Source organism: Caloenas nicobarica, chromosome 13, assembly GCF_036013445.1.
Source record: "Caloenas nicobarica isolate bCalNic1 chromosome 13, bCalNic1.hap1, whole genome shotgun sequence".
Lineage (NCBI taxonomy): Eukaryota > Metazoa > Chordata > Aves > Columbiformes > Columbidae > Caloenas > Caloenas nicobarica.
This window is the reverse complement of record NC_088257.1, coordinates 2,060,093-2,077,813: the sequence shown is the minus strand read 5'-3', so window position 1 is coordinate 2,077,813 and position 17,721 is coordinate 2,060,093. Positions and strand designations below refer to the sequence as shown.

The window sequence follows — 17,721 nt, the reverse complement described above, 5'->3', positions numbered from 1 at the left end:
TCTTGAGGAGGAGTACATGGATTTGGAGGCAGAATCTCCTCCCATCTGTCCCTGTCCCTGCAGAGCTGGGGCCAGGCTGAGCTACTGAGCCCAGGTCTGTCCCGCCACCATGGTGGGGTGGGCATGGGGGACGCAGGCGCATGGCCCTGGAGCGGGGAGAGCTCTTTGCTTGCACCCAGTGGGGCAGACAGACACACAGCCTTGCCGCAGCACGACCCACGGACACCAGCCAGGCACAGCGAGGTTGACTGCGGACTCGTCCATGTCTCCCAGCCCAAGGTGCAGTGCTGCATCTCTGGTCAATTGGGAGTCTGAGATGAAGCACTGTAGCTCGGGAAGGGAGGAACTGCGCACCCCGGGGACCTCCGGGACCCCCCCACCCACTGGAATGAGTGAAACAAGGAGAGCTGACCCCTGGCTACAGGAAACGTCTCAGCTCAAAGCTCCCGATCCCTGCAGAGAGCAAGGTGGGAGAGGAGGGTGGGGAGGTTTCTCCTTGAAGCAGAGGGACCTCCGTGTCCACTTGGGACTTCCAGCCCAGTGCTGGGCACCAGCAGGAGGGGCTGCACAGAAACGTGGGAGCCTTGTGCAGCAGGGGAACAGCAGGGACATGGCAGTGGCACCACCATCAGCCACACGCGAAGCCTGGCCAGTGGCGAGGACGTGCAGGGCTGGCGGAGAGCCCAGGTCGCCGTGCCCTCAGGGTCCAGTTTTCCCAGGAATCCCTTAGGTGCTACGTTGGGGATTCCTGGAAATACTGTTCTTGAGGCCACGGCTCGGCGGCTGGAGATGGTCCATCCCACGGGGAGCCACAGCCTGTGGATGAGCCAGTGACCGAGGTAAGGGGCCACTTGGGAGGGGCTGCGAGCAGGAGCCTCTTGGCTACCCTAAACATAGAGAGGTAGGTAACCCAGCCCAGCCAGCCACAGCTGCCCCACGCTGGGGGCTGACAGATGTCCCCATGGGTCACTGCTCACTGCAAGAGGATGTGGCTGGTGCGCAGATGTCCTTGCATGTGCCACCGAGCCACCCTGGGGTCAATAAAGGTCTTGACTCCTGAGTGACTCTGTCCTGGCCGGTTCTTTGGGGCTGGGGGCAGGGTGGGAGCCTATGGTCTGGTGCCAGCACAGTTTGGGGCAGAAAGGAGGGAGCACAGCCCCAGGGGCTGCTGTCTCCCTCCTGCACTGTCCTCCTTATGTCTCCCCCAGCTCCCAGCCCTGCCGTGCTCCTGCAAAGGGAACTGATGCACCGTCCCTGCTGTTGCTGGGCAGCGTGAGCATCCCAGGCAGCGGCTGCCTCAGCTGGAGCTGGGAGCTCTCTCTACAGCCTCCCGGGCACCCACATCCACCCCACGTTAATCACATCACCGGAGTCCCTGGCTGCTGACCTGACCTGACCCCAGCCCTGGAGCAGCAGCAGGAGGGGGGAGCAGGGGCTGCGGCCTCGCCCGTGTGCTGTGCCCGGCACCCGCTGCCTGCACGGGCCTCTGCCTGCACTGGGGCGGGAGCAGCACAGAGGCGGAAGAAGAAGACAGGTGCAGCAGGCAGGCGCAGGCAGGCGCAGGCAGCACAGCCGAGCAGGGTGGACAGCAGGCGGCAGTGCTACCTAGGCTGGAGCAGGCAGCCTGGGCTGCCCACTCTGCCAGTCCCGCCCGTTCCTGCCCACTCTGCCACCCTCGGAGGGAGAGCACCCCGCAGGCAGGCTGTCCCCATGCCACCGGAGAAGCAGACAGTGTCCCCTCCCTCCCCACGCACCGCTGGCCCCGTGTCCCCTCTCCAGCTCATGTCCTGCCTGTCCCAGTGCCAGCCTTGGATGCGGGAGATTCGAAGCCTGTCCTGGGTGGGTGCCATGGGGACCGGGACTCCGCTTGTCCCCACTCTGGGTAATGTTCACAACTGAACAATGGATGAGCTCCCCCACCCTGGCCGTAAGAACAGTGCGGGGCGAGGGGCAGCACGGGCTGCCAGGGGACACCACGGGGTGGCTGGGCTGGTCCCCATTTCCCAGCCAAGACAGATGAGAGGCCCTAATCCTAACCCCTAATCCATCCCCACACGCAGCCAGAGCCAGCCGCCCGCAAGGTGGACAGTCACCCACACCAGGGACAGTGCCTGGGGACAGCTGTACGATGCCGTCACCACCGCCGTGCCGCTGGCGTGGCACAGCCCGCACACCACACAGCCCTGTTCCCACCCATCCCATTCCCAGCTTCCAGCCTGTGCCAAAACGCCACGGGGCCAACCGCCTCCACGCCGTCCCGCTGACTCAGCAGGGCGCAGGCGGCAGCACCCAGCCCCACCATGGGGGCTGACGCAGGACTGTGCACCCCCCGGCAGCGCCTCCCACGCGTGCCCGTGTCACCTCCCCATGGCTGCGGGGACCAGATGGCCAAACCCTGCGGGCACACAGCTGGCGCTGCCTGCAGCACTCGCTGCCCGCTCTGCCGGGACCCCGTAGCCCCTCTGGGGAGCTGGAAGGGGCAGTGGGTTTGGTTTCCGAAGGATCCCAGAGGAGTTTGGGGCTCCCAGGACATGCAGGTAGATGGAACAGGGCTGGGAGGGTGAGGAGATCCCGCCCAGAGGGGCCACCCCAAAACCCAGCTGGGAGAGCAGGAAAAGCTGCGATCGCGAAACCTCTCTGGAAATGACAATCCAAAGCACAACCCCAACCTCCCCCCTGCGACAGTGCTGTTGGTTTGCAGTGGCTCCAACTGCTGCGTTTCAAGCCTTTCCAAGCAGTTTGTTTTGATTTCGGTTGTTGGGGGGGTTCCATGACATGCTGGTGCAGGATGGAAAATCATGTCTCTCTCACACACACCCAAATTTTAAAAAATAGAGCACTTCAGGAAATGCCAACTCAGAGAGCTTTGATTGTTTCCTTCTTTTTTTCCCCCCTTTTTTTCAGCCAGAGAATTTATCAAGGCTGACCTTGGCCCTGAGATTGGTGATTTGTGGCCAAAACAAAGCCCTTTAACTGAAGAATTCCTGACCTGCCCCCAGTCTGCCCACGAACCAGCTGCCCCAGTGCAGGCAGCACCAGAACCCTCCCTGTCACCGAAGCAGGGCTGGGGTTCGCCTCCCCCCCGCTACCAGCTTCCACCTGGGCGGCAGCACGGGTGTCAGCAGCTGCAGGGGGAGAGCAGGGACCAAATGCTCGGCAAATGTCCCCCGGGACTCACTGGGTCCCTCCCCCAGCCCCGCGCACATGGCTCACAGCAGCAGCCTGGAGAGCTGATCCATCTACCTGATAGGGAAACTGAGGCACACATCTCCTGCCCATCCCGTCCAGAGTGGGGTGGGCAGCCACGTGGCTCTGTGCCAAGGGCAGCAAGGGGAGTCACGCTGCCCCAGGGCAAGATGCCGTGCTGGCATCAGCCACAGGTGTTACACGCTCCCCGCCTCAGTTTCCCCACCGGTCAGACGGCGTTGGCGTGGAGTCTCTGGGCAGAGCTCAGACACACAGCATGGCTCAGCCACCACCAGCTCGGTGCTACCGCTGGCCCGGGACCAGTCTGCCCAGTGCTGCTGGCTGCCGTGGCCAGGCCTGCCGTGCGGGAAGGGTGTTGTCCTGACTCAGCCGGCACAGCCGGCACACATGGGAGCAGCACCCGCAGGCACAGCCCCGCTCCGCAGCGTGGAGGATGCGGCCGGAGTGCAGCAGCAATGGCAGAGCAGGGCTGCCTCCCCAGGGCTTCCAGGCAGACATGCTCCTTTGTCCCTTATTCCTGGCAGGACATGCCCCTCATGTTTCCTGCTTTCTGGAGAACACCCAGGAGGGCAGGCCAAGCTGCCACGCTCCCTTTTTTGGGCAGCTTTTCCCCCTCCACCCTCTCCAAGAGTCCCGCACAGTTATTGTCTTTGCACAAACTCGGCAGCCGTAAATCCTCCTCTGCCCACAGGGACTGTGCTTATGCTTCCCTGCCTCCCCCCCTCTCCTCCCAGAGCCATGTGTGGTGTGCCACATCCCTCCCAAAAATGTTGGGGATCTGTTACAGCCTGGCTAGAGCAAGGAGAAGCACCATGCTGGGAGCCGAACGCCAGTGCCCGCAGCCATCCCTGCCCAGCACAGGGAGGCTCAGCCCTCCGGGGGTCCAGGAGGGTCCTATGAGTGTCCCACCAGGACATCAAGCTGGCGCAGGACAGGGGCTGGTCACCCTCACTCCTCAAGGCCATCGGGGTGAGGAGCCTGTCTAAGCTGTGGTGGCAAAACCAAATGGATGAGGACAGGGGCAAAACCTCGTCCTGCCCTGCCAGGGTGCAGCGCCAGCCCCACGGGGGCCACACTCCCCCATGATCACAGCCGAATGCCTCAGCGCTTCCCTAACAGGCAGCAGCAATCGGCTTAAAACTAATCCCCGTGTCCTGCGCTGGCCTCGGGTGCCCGCGGGGGCCAGGCAATGCTACCCACTGCCAGGGCCTGGGGGAAACAGGGTGATTTTAAGCAAGGGGACAGTGGGTGATGTCATGGCACCTGCATGCCATCAACCCTCCCCAGCTCCCACAGCAAGGAACCCCATTGCCCTTCTCCAAACTCGCACGGACTGGCACAGCATGAACATGCTCAGATCACAGCCCTGAGCACCTAGCACGCTCAGCACCGTGGCCCTTGCAGCACTGCACCACTGTGCTTCAGCGCTTGGCCCCACAGTGGTTTGGATTACCCTGGTTTATTTTCTGCCAAGGGCAAGACACCCCTGAGCTGGGGGAAGTTTCCCAGGATTAGGGCTTGTTGCATTTGCAGATTTTCAGAGCTCAGCAGGGCTGGGACAGAGGGAGGGTGCATGCGCAAACACACGCACCCCGTGAGAGGCGGATGAGCAGCAGAGCCCATCTGCACCCCAAGGGCCCTCCCACACACCCCTGCTCCTTCCTGCTCTGCACAGCCCTTCCACGAGCCCCCCACAGCGCATCCCCCCTGCCCCACACCCCCCACCGCTGTGGCTCCAGAAAGCAGCCCCCCAGCTCCCCAGAGCGATGCTGGAAACATGGGCTTGTGTCCTGCAGATCCTGGGGGGGCTCACAGCATCCCATGGCCCCGAGATGAGGAGCTGCGCCTGCTAAACCAGCCCTGCCAGGGCTGAGCCGCTCTCACCACTGCAGCGGGATGGGATTAGCGTGTGCGTGGGAAGCTGCAGAGGGAGGGGGAAGCACGGCCCAACCTGAGGAGCGCAGACATGCAGGACTCATGGAGAAGGCCACGAGCGTGGGGGTGGCTGCCAGCCCATGCGCAGGGCTGCGGGACACGGGTGCCTGTGCCCATGGAAGGGCTCAGCCCACCCAGCTCCCAGCCTGGGCTTGCAGCCACCCACCCGCTGAGTCAGCACCCGGCAAGGTTGTGTCGGCAGCCGGCGCCTGCCAGGCCTGCCTGGCGCGCCTGAGCCCCTGCGGTGCCAAACCCGGCCGGGCAGGAGCTCAGCCCTGCCCTGGTTGAGCAAAGCACGGGCAGACGTGCCGGGCGCTGCCAGCACCCCCATCGCCAGCCCCAGTGTACCCGGCTCAGCCACAGCAGCACAAAGGGTCTTGTTCTGAGCTCTGCACAGGGAGCAGAGCCACTGGTGCTCAGAGCTGTGCCCAGCCTGTCCCGGGGCGGGAGGCACGGCCCTGCACGCTCGCCCAGACCGAAAGCTCCTCTGTCAGCATCTCCCGGTCCCCCCCGCCCTGGCAAGCAGGCCCAGCGCAGCACGCAGGCAGGGCCGGCCCGCCCAGCCTTGCTCCCCCCGGCAGCCTGGGAACCCAAATCACACCCAGGGAGGGCCGAGGCGGCGCGAGCCGATCGCCAACAGCGCAGTTTCCCACTGCTTTCCCTCCTCCCAAGTCCCCCTGGGGCCTGGGACTAGGAGCGGCTTTGATCCTCGCCTGGCCGGCCCTGCCCCGAGAGCAGAGGCCGCGCACAACTCGCTGCACAGGCTCAGACCCAGCAGGGGCACTGGCCACAGCTCCCTGCCCCACTCCCCTCCTCACGATTGCCCACAGGCTGTTGTGAATCCATATGGATTCATGGCGCGCCCCAACCTCGGTGCCACGGGCCAGGCTCCAACCCTACCTCACCTCCTCCTTGGGGGAAGCCGCCCAAACCCTCGCACCAAGCCCTGAGGCTGCATCACCCCCCTACCCTGGGGCTGGGGATCAGCTCCTGTGCAGGATAAAACAGCTCAGGGCTGCATGAGCCACTTCAGACCATCCAGGAGCGGGGTAATGTCATAAGCAGGGTGGTGAGACCCTGAGCCACAGCTTGTCCCAACCTCTCCCTGGGCAGCAAAAGGTCCCACAGCCACGTGCTGGCTGTGCCTGTGCTCCCAGTTGGGTTTTGCTCTGCAGTGCTGGGAACGAGGGGCTGCAGCTGCCTCCTTCTGCATGGAAATGGGCAGGGAAAGCTAAACACACACACAGAGGCTGGGCATGGGAGCCTGCGCGGGCAGCTGCCCCGCTCATGGTGCCCAGCTGCCCCGGGATCCCCTCGCAGCTGGGGCACAGCGACAACACGGCACGAGGGACGTGAAGAGCAAAGCTCACGCTGTCCCCTCTCCCTAGAACCGAGCCCTTGCTGGGGTCTGCAACCCCGCTGTCACCTCTCCCTGGCCTGGCACCAGCGTCCCTGTGCTGAGCAGTGTGTCCAAGTGCAGGAACAGATGTAGCACCTGTCTGCACTCTGCCATGGAGGTACACAACCCCATCCCTCCCTCCTTCCCTCACAACAGCCACAACCCAGACTCCTGCTTTTACTGCCTTCTTCCTGCAAATGAGCAAGGGCCAGGCTTTCACATGGCTGTTGAGAAAGTCAGCCCAGACCTGCCCTCCCCGGCTTCACACACCAGCGACCAAAGTCCTGGAGCTGGAGAACGCAGGCGGAGCTGCGGCAGCAACCAGGTGTTCACCACTCAGCCTTGCCCCAGGTCTCACAGCTCCTGAAGTGGGTCTGCCCAGCCTAGGAGGACCAGGAGAAACAGAGCAACTTTGTGCCTATCCTCAATTAACAAGTGACCTAATTTAGAAGAAAATCTGGGCTAAGCGGGATGAAGGAGCCAGAGCTTAGGGGTGGCACGGCACAAAACTGGCACAGCCCAGGAGCTCCAGCTTTGTATGGGACACAGAAGCTGCTTGTAAGAAATGCCCTAAAAGTTCTTACAGCTGGGGAAGAGAAACCCAGTCTGGAAAAATCCTCAGCCCTGCAGCTCCTTCCCGAGCCCACCAGCCAGGGCTCGGCCAGCCCCGGTGCGCCAGAGGCAGAAAGGAGGGGGCGCAGGGTGGGTGCGCGGGCAGGGACAGCCCACCCAGCAGCAGCTCCTCTCCTGCCAGGGAACACCACGATGCTCCCAGCTGGGAGGTGGGAGCCGGAGCTTCCTCACAGCGCAGGAGGGGACGTTCCCCGGTGGAGGGAGAGCTGGGACACGCGTTCGCCTGATGAAATCTTGCCAACAGCAGGAGGGGTGTTTCAACACGATGGCAGCTTTGAAAAGTAGGCGTTGGTCCTACCCAACCAGAGCGTTAACAGGAGAAGTGCTTATCTAACAGGAGCTGCAAGTCAGATGCGTATCTCTCCTACTAGAGAGGGTGCTGCCCTAAGCTGGCAGCTTCCCCTCCTGCTCCGGAGCCTGGGAAAGCTGAGTGCCCAGGACCAAGCCCAGCAGGAGCAGACACTGCACCTGGGGCCTCTCTGCAGGAAGAAGACTGGGTGGCAGCTCACACGTTCCAAGCCAAAGCACTTCCCATGCTGCGCTCAGCTTTCCATCAGCAACACCTCCACACTCCAGCTATCAGGCAAAGGCAGACTAGACACTAGGGATTTACCACGCTCCTCCTAACGCGAGCTGAAGCAGTGAGCAGCTTGTTCTCTCCCCAGCTGAAAGAAAAACAGCATTACTTCTCAAGTTGGACTGTGAGGACCCAGGAACTGGCTGAATGGTTTGCGAGGGCAGGCAGACAGAGCTGTGTTATCCAGCAGGTATAAAATGGTCTCTCTTAATACTTCATTTTGAACCCACATGCAAAGCACCATGGACATTTGCCTATGCCCCAAACACAAGCAGGCAGAGACACGGCTGATCTGCCAGACCCAGCGAGGACGCAGTCCTGCCCCGGCTCTGCCCACACCTCCAGAACACCCATGTCTCTTTTACCCCATGGCGGGGTTTAGCAGAATTAGGGCTTATCCCAAAGAGGCTGCTGGGGTTCAGCTGCAGGTCCAAGGACAGATATCGCCAGCTTTCCCAGCTCCCTGGGCACGCTGACATGCAGGCAGGGAGCAGAGAGAGCTGCCGCAGCAGTTTCGGTAGCATCCCTGCAGCAGCTGCCCCACACAGCCACGGTGCCCGGAGCTGCTCCCCAGTACCGGGGTGAGGACCCAGCTGGGGCGAGGGGTGCAGGGTGCACACGGGACCGTGCTCTGGGCTGGGCCAATGCTTTTGAACCCGCTCCAGAGCGGATGTGCAGGTCTCTGGATGCCAACAGTCAGCCCCAGGGCGGCTGGAGATCTGTGAGAGCTGACGTGGAGCTGGTTCAGCCTTCAGCTCCCAGGATGCTGGCGGAGAGGCTGAGATCAGGGCTTCAGCACCAGCTCTCATTTACCGCAGCAAGATTAAAAGCAGCCACAGATGCACACGGGAGGCTGCTCTGCCCTTCTAGAAACAGGATCCGAGCACAAGCACTTCTTTCCTGGAAAGTGTTCCCTGGGGTTTGGGATTCCTTCCCATCCCACAAAGCTTCCCTTGCAACACTGATCCCAAGTACCCGCATTCCCACAGGACCACGGCTCAGCCACATTAACGAACATCAGCAGCTGGCAAAGCTATTTAGAGCAGCAGGATTGCTTCCAGCACTGCTGTCCTCTCCCATTACCTGCCAGAGACAGCCCCCCACGTGCAGGTTTGCCACCACGCTCCACTCAAGCCACCATGTCACACCTAGGAAAAGCCCAGTGTGCAACAGGTTTGTCTGTGCCCTGATTGCTCCAGTATCTTGTATTTAAACCAGAGGTTACAGGGAAGCTGCTGTGAACTGGGTCTTTGATAGACACCCGATGGGATGCTGCAGCTCTGGGACCCTCTGTGTTGGGCTGCCCAGCACACACGGAGCTCCTTTGGGCAGCCAAACCCAACGCTGGGGTAAGAAATGAGCCACCTCACGCAGCCAGCAGCCCCTGGGCTTGGGCCAGGAGCGGGGCAGAGGGGCAGTGGCGTGTGCTGCAGGCAAAGCGGGCGGACTGCACCCCCAAGCTGGGGCTCACCCTGTCCCAAGCCCACGGCTGCTGGCTCTCCAAGCCAGGTCCCTCACTTCTGCACTCCATCGGGACAGCTGTGTCCTGCTTTCAGGAAGGGGGGGTGAAGGGCAGCCGCCCCCCTGCTGCCTGTGCTGTGTTTACCGGTCACCCAGCAACCCCACCGAGAGCAGCACCAGCTCTGCTTTCACCGCCTGCACGGCTGCTGAACCCCCGGGAATAGGGTGGTTGCCCAGCAAGCAGGTGCTGCCAGGCTTTCCCTCACCAGCAGACAGGGGCCAGGCAGCTCCCCCAGGGCTTCCCGGGAGGGGAACACATGGGTCCTCTAGGAAACAGCAACAGGCAGCTGCCTGCGCAATCTTGGCACCAGGACCCGCCTTGTGTTAGAGAACTGCTCCCTGCCCTGGGAAGGGCCATAAATACATTTGAACACGTGACGCCCAGGTGTCCCTTGTCACCCATGTTCAACTCCCTTGGAAAAACCAGCGCAGCACAAGCTCCCCGGCCACAACCAAACCAGTCTGCCCAGTGCCACGATTCCCTCTCCGTGGCCATGGAGGGATCCTACCCCTGCCCACAGCTGTGGTTTGGGGAGACACAGGACTGGGGTTGGGAGCAGCGAGCTCACAAACCCTGATGGCCTTTCAGTAGGAAAGGCTGAGCGCAGCACAGACCAGACCCTGTGAGCTGTTCGCACGCCAGCACGCAAAAACAAGCCACTTCCCATCAGCGTCAAGTTCCCAAGCCCCTGCTTTGCCTCCCGGGAACCTGCCAGTTGCTGGCACAGCAGCCAGTGCCACCGACAGAGCCTGGCTCACACCGCACCGGGAGCCCCCCAGCAGGGCCAGGGAAGGGCAAGGGGTGCAGGGTAAAAAGCTGCCAGTGAGAGGGAGAAAGGTCACCGAGCAGCGACTGACACCCATCATCCGTTTATGGGATTTGTTAATAGCTTCGGGCTGACCAGCCGGGAACTCGCTGTGAGCGTGTCAGCCCTGCTGCAGCACAGCGGCACCTTCCCGTCATGGGGGTGCAACGCAAACAGGGTTAAGTGATGTTCCTCAGATGCAAGTGGTGCAGCAGGGCCATTGTAGCACGAGTCCATCTAATAAAAGGCAGCAATCAATACTTCCTGGGCAGCCTGAGGGAAGAATGGCCACACCTGGGTTCCTCATCTTTCTTCCCCCAAAGAAAGGGGTCTCGGGAAGGAAGGCGAACACTTCCAGGATGTGAGTCAGCAGGAATTTCTGGCCATTCCTGCTGTTCAAACAGTGCCATGCAGGAGGTACCCGAGGTCTGCCTTGTGCAACGTGAGTGCCAGCCCTGAAGGAACATGAACGCACGCTCCACCGCACAAACACTCCTGACGCTCTGGGCAGGTAACCCCGACCAACACGCCTGCTGCAAACAGTCCTGGCCCAAGAGCAGCTGCTGCCACACCAGCAGCCACCGAGGAGGCACCGAGAAGGAGGAACAAGCTCAGCATGAATCAGAGCTGTGCCAGGGGACAGACTTGAGCACACGGGAATGCAGCTATTTGCTGCCTGAGTGATTTTTCTCAGCTCAAAGGACTCTCACCAGTTTCTCTGTGCTCCCACTGCCTGTCTGTACCTGCCCAGACACCAAGGCAGGCAAACACTTCCTTGCTCCCTGACCCACAGCTGCCACCAGATGCAGATCTGGTGGTGAATCCTACTAGCAGAGGCCAGCTGGCTTGGTCCAGCAATGAGGAATGGCTCTTGAACACTGGAGCCAGCTGTAATCCCAACCTGGTCCTAGGGTCAGAGGGATGTGCAGAGTCATGCAGAGATGGGCTCAAGGACCTTTAAAATTACCCACGCTGCCAAGAAGCAGAGGTACCAGTTGGTGTACAAAAACCAGGAGAGGAGTGCGCTCAGCAGTGATGACGAGCCAGACAGGCAGCAGGGTAAGGTACACCGAGAACACCAGCCTTAAACCCCAGGGGCTCTCAGCTAAACACATCTGATGGTCTCACCTGGAAAAGTCCCATTGCGCTGCTTTGGCATCAGTATGTGCCACAGAAACACACGGAAGGGAAAGGGAAGGTTTGTTCCTCGTGCCCTTGGTGTGGTGGACCATGAGGTCCCACACAGCACAGCCGAGACGCCAGAGCCACTGCCCCACCTCTGCTGCTTATCTGGATTGTGCCCAGCCAAGCGCCTGCCCTGGGTGTTTACAGGGCTGTAAAGGATAAGGCTCAGCTTTATCATTACAAACAGGGGTTTTGACTGCAGCAAGGAAAGCTCAAAAGCCACTCTACCCTGGACGACAGCGTGCACACCCCTTCAAGGTCTTCTGATGATCTCAAATTGCTTTCATTCAAAAAGAAGTTCAAAGTCTCATGTGCGAAAGAGCTCAAAGCTCACTAGTATTTCAAGGGCGGCAGCAAACGGGGAGCGGCGAAGGGAGCAGCCTGCTCTTCAGTGCACAGAGCTCTGAAAGAGCTTCTCTGCCAGCTGCATGTATTGATGCCATCCTTCAGAGAGGGGAAGAAATGCAGCTAAGACCAGCTGTGTTTACAACAAAACAATCTGCATTATCAACGGGAACAAAAGACTCCTGGGGACAGGTGGGAAAACAGAACAGTTAGGAGTGAGTGTGCTCAGGTACTTCTAGAAGCAGCCCCCGATATCAGAACGCCAAGCTGTTTGCTGAAAAAGGAGCTACATCACCTTCACAGTTATTTTATGGACAAAATACTAGGAAATCTGTTCATCCTAGGCTGGTGTGAGAATACCCCCCAGCTCCTCCTGATTTGCAGCTACCCAAATTCAGCACTAGCAGCAGTCACATCTAAGAATATCTCACATGGTGCGAAAAGTGAAGTTCGCATCTTCATTTAGAAGATTTCACACCTTTAGTATTGACCTCAGCCAAGCAGCTGAGCCCGCTGTGGTTCCTTCCTTTAACAACCCGTCTTTCCCCCACAGCCGAGGACAACACGGTCCTGGGTCTACTTGGAAAAGCTTCTTTAAGGCAGCTGAGAACGACGAACATCCTCATGTCCTAGCACAACACTCCATCTCAATTCTTTGCGCACAGATCTGGCGCCACCCTCCCCCCTTCCTGTTTAGCCCCGGATAACGCGGATTGCATTAAAGAGCCATTTCCACATTAGAACACACCACATGCACTCAGGCCCAATTAGGAGGGTGGGCCCTTCCTCCGCGTCCTCCCCACCCCGTGTTTGCAGAGGCACCGCTCGGAGCAGCCAGCCCTTCCTCCCCAGCCTGGAGCCTGCCAGGCTCGTAAACTTGCATGATGACATCAAGCTGATATGAAATCATGATGATTTCACTGCAATTAAGTAAGGAGCAGATGGGGCTGACGGAGCTGGCTAAGCAACAAATCTTCTAAATGGGAGAATGCTGTCACAAGAAATTAATGCCTTATGCAAAAAAGGCAGCTTAGGATCACAGAAGAATTCCAGCTGGGAGGGATCGAGCCCGAGCTCCGGCTCAAAGCGGCATAACCACGACCTGGACAGGACAGCACGGCACTCAAGGCACGGACAAGTCCCTGCAAGCTGAGCAACGCACCTGGAAAAGCCGACTGAGAACAGGCAGAACGATACAACAAGTCAACACAACAGCTTGAGAAATAACCCCCGTACAGATGGAATTCAACAGAAATCAGCAAAATAAATTAGGATGGCACCGACTGGGCAGGCTTGACACACCTACTAAAAAAACATATCTAGCTTTTGGAGACTGACGGTGTTCTCAGCACAGCCAGGGTTTGAATTCATCACTTACTACCAACGCCACACAGAACAGTAGGCAAAGCAGCAATGTTTAGTAACTGAAACCTTGAGCAGTCTGTCCTTCTTTCAGAGCCTTTTATGGGAGAAAAGGAAAAAAAAGCTTTCAAATTGCTTGTAAGAAGGAATGGCTTAAATAGGTTAAAAATAATGAACCAGTAAGCTGCACGTATGAGCGCTCCCTGCTCCAAATTAAGCAAGTCTTTAAACGGTGGCCTTAGGAGCCCTCTCGGGGTTGCTATAAGGAGGTTAATAAATTGATTCGAAACTCTGTAACAGCTTAGTGTGATAACTAAGAACCTGTTGTCACAGCCTAGTATCATTACCTGAATTCTAGCACTTTCCAGGGAACATGAAGTTGTAGTTCTTGCACTTTATGGCCCCTGTTACAATGACAACTCCTTGTGAAGCGCCTGGGATTGCTTGCAGAAGTTTTTTCGAGTTTTCATCAGGACAGCAGACAAACCTCCCAACACAAAACCTTTGCGGAGCTGCAACCAGAAATCAAGATCCACATAGTTTTTAATGCTTTCAGTTTTAAGTCTCTGATACAAACCAAGTAGATGATACAGCAAATGAGCGTTCAGTATCACAGCGTCTCTTTGAGGAAGGTTGCCATCCCGTTCCTGGTTCAGGCTGGATTCTGCAAAGCAGCACGACAGAGCTGACAGTTTAACCTCACACCTCTGTGCAGAAGCAAACTCCATGAACACACCGTGCCTGAAGGACTAGCCGGACCCCGTGCTCCTCCGCAGGATACGGCTCGCGGTTGTAGGAACTACAAACCAAATGCGTTTTGACACTCCAAGCATAGGAACCGTTCTTGCTTACAGTGCTTATCAAGAGCAGCTTGTTTCTAAAATCTGACAACCCTCCTCAAAGTCATGAGTAAATTTAACAGACAGAGGAAATAATTCATTCTCCTGAAACCAAATGATTTCCTCTGATTTTTAAACACCTCCTGTCAAAGCAAGAAAAGTGGTGGCAAAACAATTCCAAGCAGCCACTCTGAAAACAGCTGCCACGGCTGCATTTCATTGATGCTCCTTCCCCTTTTGCCAACGCATGTTGTCAGATGCATTGCCTGGACAGTGGAAATCATAAAGACATAATATGGTATTCTAGATACTAGCTCTTAGAAACACACATTTTCATGAGGCATTGCTTGTAAAGCATCCTTACTCGTATAGGGCAATACTCAGAGCCCAGGAAAGCATCCCAGCCAGAACGGGCTGCATTTCTTCTTTCACCTTCCAGGTAATAGCGACCGCTCTGACCCAAGTTTCCAAATGTGCACCGATATTTCCAAAGCCCGGCAGACTTTTTTACTTCCCCCGTACTCCCAGATTATCTATATAAATGTTTATTAGCACACGGTGTTCTCCAGCTAAAGTTTAACATCTTCTCAGGGCAGATCCTTCTTGTAAAGGGAGTTATGCATAGTGACCGCACAGGAGCACGGCCTTGATCCAGATCACCGCTGTGACAAGTGCACAGCGGGAGTATTATGGTCTTGAAGAAAACATTTGCAAAATGAAAGACCTTTTCAAACAGTAAAAATATGAACTGTGAGCAGGAAACTCTGCTACATGCATGGAAACTGTCTAACAAGCTAACATACAAACAACATTTACACAATAGGCATCTGGCAGCTTTTTCAGACATTTTTTTAATTTATTCTGACATGCTATAAAGGAATAAATTACACTATTAAAGAATTACCAGCAATAAAAGTATTTCTTTCTTTCAGCTGGGCTAGAATAGGAGTGAGAAGGAAGACAGCCCGGGGCAGTAACCAGGGTGACTCTGCGTGGTACGAGGCTGTCCCCGAGAACAAGAGTCAATCTGCTCATATCCACTTCACAAGAACTTGAAAGAAAAATGCCTTGGTTTAAAACCATCCAAATACTCCACTCAAATTTTTCTTAAAACTAGCATCACAAGTCAGTCCAGCCGATGCAGGACATGGCAACGCGTGGAGGCTGCCAATGCCGGGCCTGCAAAAGATGCCATTTCGTTTTAAAAAATTCCGATCTTAGTACAGAGGGCTGGTCTCAAACAACAAGTTATAAAAATGCAAAGCTGCCCCTTCTCCCTCAAGGAAAAAATACAAAATTTATTTAAAAACAAAATGAGGAAGAGTTACAACGCTAAATCTAAAATGATTTAGAAGGAAATATGACTTCTTTTGCTTAACAAATGGCCTTGAAACTTGGTTTAAAAACAGGGTAATGTAGATTTCTTAAACTGAATTAACAAAGCAAATTAAAAAAAAAATCTCATTTCCTTACAGAAACAGTTTTTAGTTTTTAATGAACTTGTAAACAAAAAAGCTCCCGCTTCAAAATAAAAACAAAATCCCAGATCATATAGATGTTTACAGTGATTACATTTATCTAAGCAACTTACATACAGGTTCAGTTGTAAGATGTTAACTAAATTTCGTGACAAATATGCTGTTTTTCCTTTTATACCAAGAACATTATAGAGTTAATGCAGAGTCCTAAAGATTATCTAGTAGTCGCTAAGTTTCTCTTAAGTCTTCACTTTAGATGCTGTTATTTCTAGCACAGGTAAGCAGGCAGAGTCTTTCATACGCTTAAAAACTGGAATCTTTGGTTACTACCATGTCAGCTGGCTTGGTATGTTGCACATAGAAGCCAACAACTTTAAGAATGTTTTAAGTGTACAACTTTCAAAACCCAGGGAGGAATAACCAGAAAAGAGTGCACAATTGTGAGCGTTTACAATTATCACAACTGTTGCCGAAGACTGTTCATGCCATTCTTCCAAAACAATGAGATCTCATAAGCAGTGTAGTTCAAAGTAAAAAGGTAACAAAAATTGGCATATGCACAATTTTCTCCACTTGTGTGTCAACCATTAGTTAACTTTTCCACTTGAAAAAAATGCAATAGAAAACTGGACACCATGTTTCACTATCTCAGTAATATTCACAATTACAGCTGCTACAACTCCAAGTGCAGCATCATTGACACTGCCCAGAGCCAGTTTATACTGATATTAAGTTCTTTACACCAAGTAAATGGTTGCCCACAGCCACTGGCAAGTGTACGTATGAACTAAAATTTCTAGGATTTGGGGAGTGACAAGTCCTGCTCCGATCTGCTCTGCTTTGTCCCATCCTCGCCATGCTCAGAAACCTGCAAGATAAACACAAGGGCAACTTACTGATACAGGATGAAAATGAGAAACAGCCTTCACAGTAGAAGAATTAAACAGCAGTTATGGTCGTTCAAAGGGGAAAATGCTGCTGTGTCTCAGAACTGCAGAGTTCCTGGTGGCCATTTCCAAAGCGAACCAGCATTTGCCACCACCCCTTTGTTTAAACACACACCTTTCGCTGCACTGGAAAACAGGCGTACGCACCAGCTGGACGCCACATTCCTCAAACAGGAATTCAGACCAACAGTTTGAAAACAAGATGTGTTATTGCTACTACGAAGCAGGATGTAATTTCATAGGATTGTTTTCTACTCGTCTGCAGCGTCTTGTGTTTATACCCCTGAATGTCAAGCTGTCATCTGACTGCAGTGGTGCTCTTCAGAGACATGGTACGGCAGCATCACACGGACAGAACTTACCTTACAGTAACTGGTGCTCACTACATGCTCACGTGTACCATGCTCTGGGCAGCCAGAACAGAAGCAAGAACCTTTGGTAGTGACTAGGAACGCAGCAAACCTTCTGTCCTTGGAAGGACAAGTGAAACAACTCGTGTGACAGGGGAAGGGAGGCTTCAAGAGCAATTCTTTTGAGGCTCAGTACTTCAAATTACAAGACATCATGGAAAAAGGAGAATAAAGGAATACACACACGGATCTCAAAGAACCAGTTACTGCAAGCTAAGCCAGTCTTCATGTGAGTGCTTCTACTCATTCCTGGTGACTCAGGTACTAGCACTGTGCTTTAAAGAGGTAACAAGAGCCTCAACCAAAGACTACTTTGCCAAGCAAGTTTCTGTTCTGGACACCCTCCAAGCAGCAGGGTAATCCTGTTGATGTATGAATTCATCTGAGCAACAGCTCTGAGTTTTTGCAACAGATATCTCTTCAGAGTGAACTGCAGACAAAGCTGAGCTCAGCTATAGTGTGTGCCGTCATCCAGAGAGAAGCAAGTGCAAACAAGTATTAAACATAGCCTGACATTCTGTCAAAAATGTATCTGGATAGTACCCAGAAGATAGCTTTAACTCTTCCAGAATAGGCTACAGGTAATTCAGAAGATATTCAATAGCTTTGTTTGAACCCAATCCTAATGCATTGAAGGACATTTCTCTACAGCCAGCACTAGCGATTCTAAAAAATAAATCAATCAATCAATCTTGAACCAGAACTAAGACAGACTTTCCCACCTGAGTGCAAACTCTCACAGAAACCCCAGTGATTCCTTAGCTCAACTGGCATAAGGCTGTCCACAACCCTTACTTGATGCATACAAGTTACACTGTTTTTCCATTTAGTGCGTTTAGCAGTGAACACCGATTCATCATTTGAACCATTTTCTCCATCAAAGTAGCCAAAACTAAGTCACCAAAGGAGGAGTGTGCTCCCGGTGTGGAAAGAAACATATCAACTCATTGCATTAGAAGCCTGGATGTTTCAGATGACAATGGGATCCTGAACCCGAGGACAAGGACATGCTAACAAATGATACGCTGCTATTTGTCAGATCACCTCAAATCCAGGGTGTTATGGGAAAGAAAATGC

The 17,721-nt window shown here is 55.2% G+C and overlaps 2 protein-coding genes across 4 annotated transcripts in view; both read right to left on the bottom strand.

Annotated features, from left to right (window-relative positions):
• The window catches only part of STK10 (serine/threonine kinase 10), a 500,646-nt gene that overhangs the window by 401,605 nt on the left and 81,320 nt on the right, over positions 1–17,721 (bottom strand). The window lies entirely within an intron of this gene.
• The window catches only part of CSNK1A1 (casein kinase 1 alpha 1), a 36,178-nt gene continuing 31,983 nt past the window's right edge, over positions 13,527–17,721 (bottom strand). For all 3 annotated transcript variants that reach the window (XM_065643852.1, XM_065643854.1, XM_065643855.1), the window contains one exon: positions 13,527–16,155. In XM_065643852.1, the coding sequence (XP_065499924.1) occupies positions 16,148–16,155 (8 nt within the window). In that variant the 3' untranslated portion in view covers positions 13,527–16,147. The remainder of the gene's footprint in view (positions 16,156–17,721) is intronic.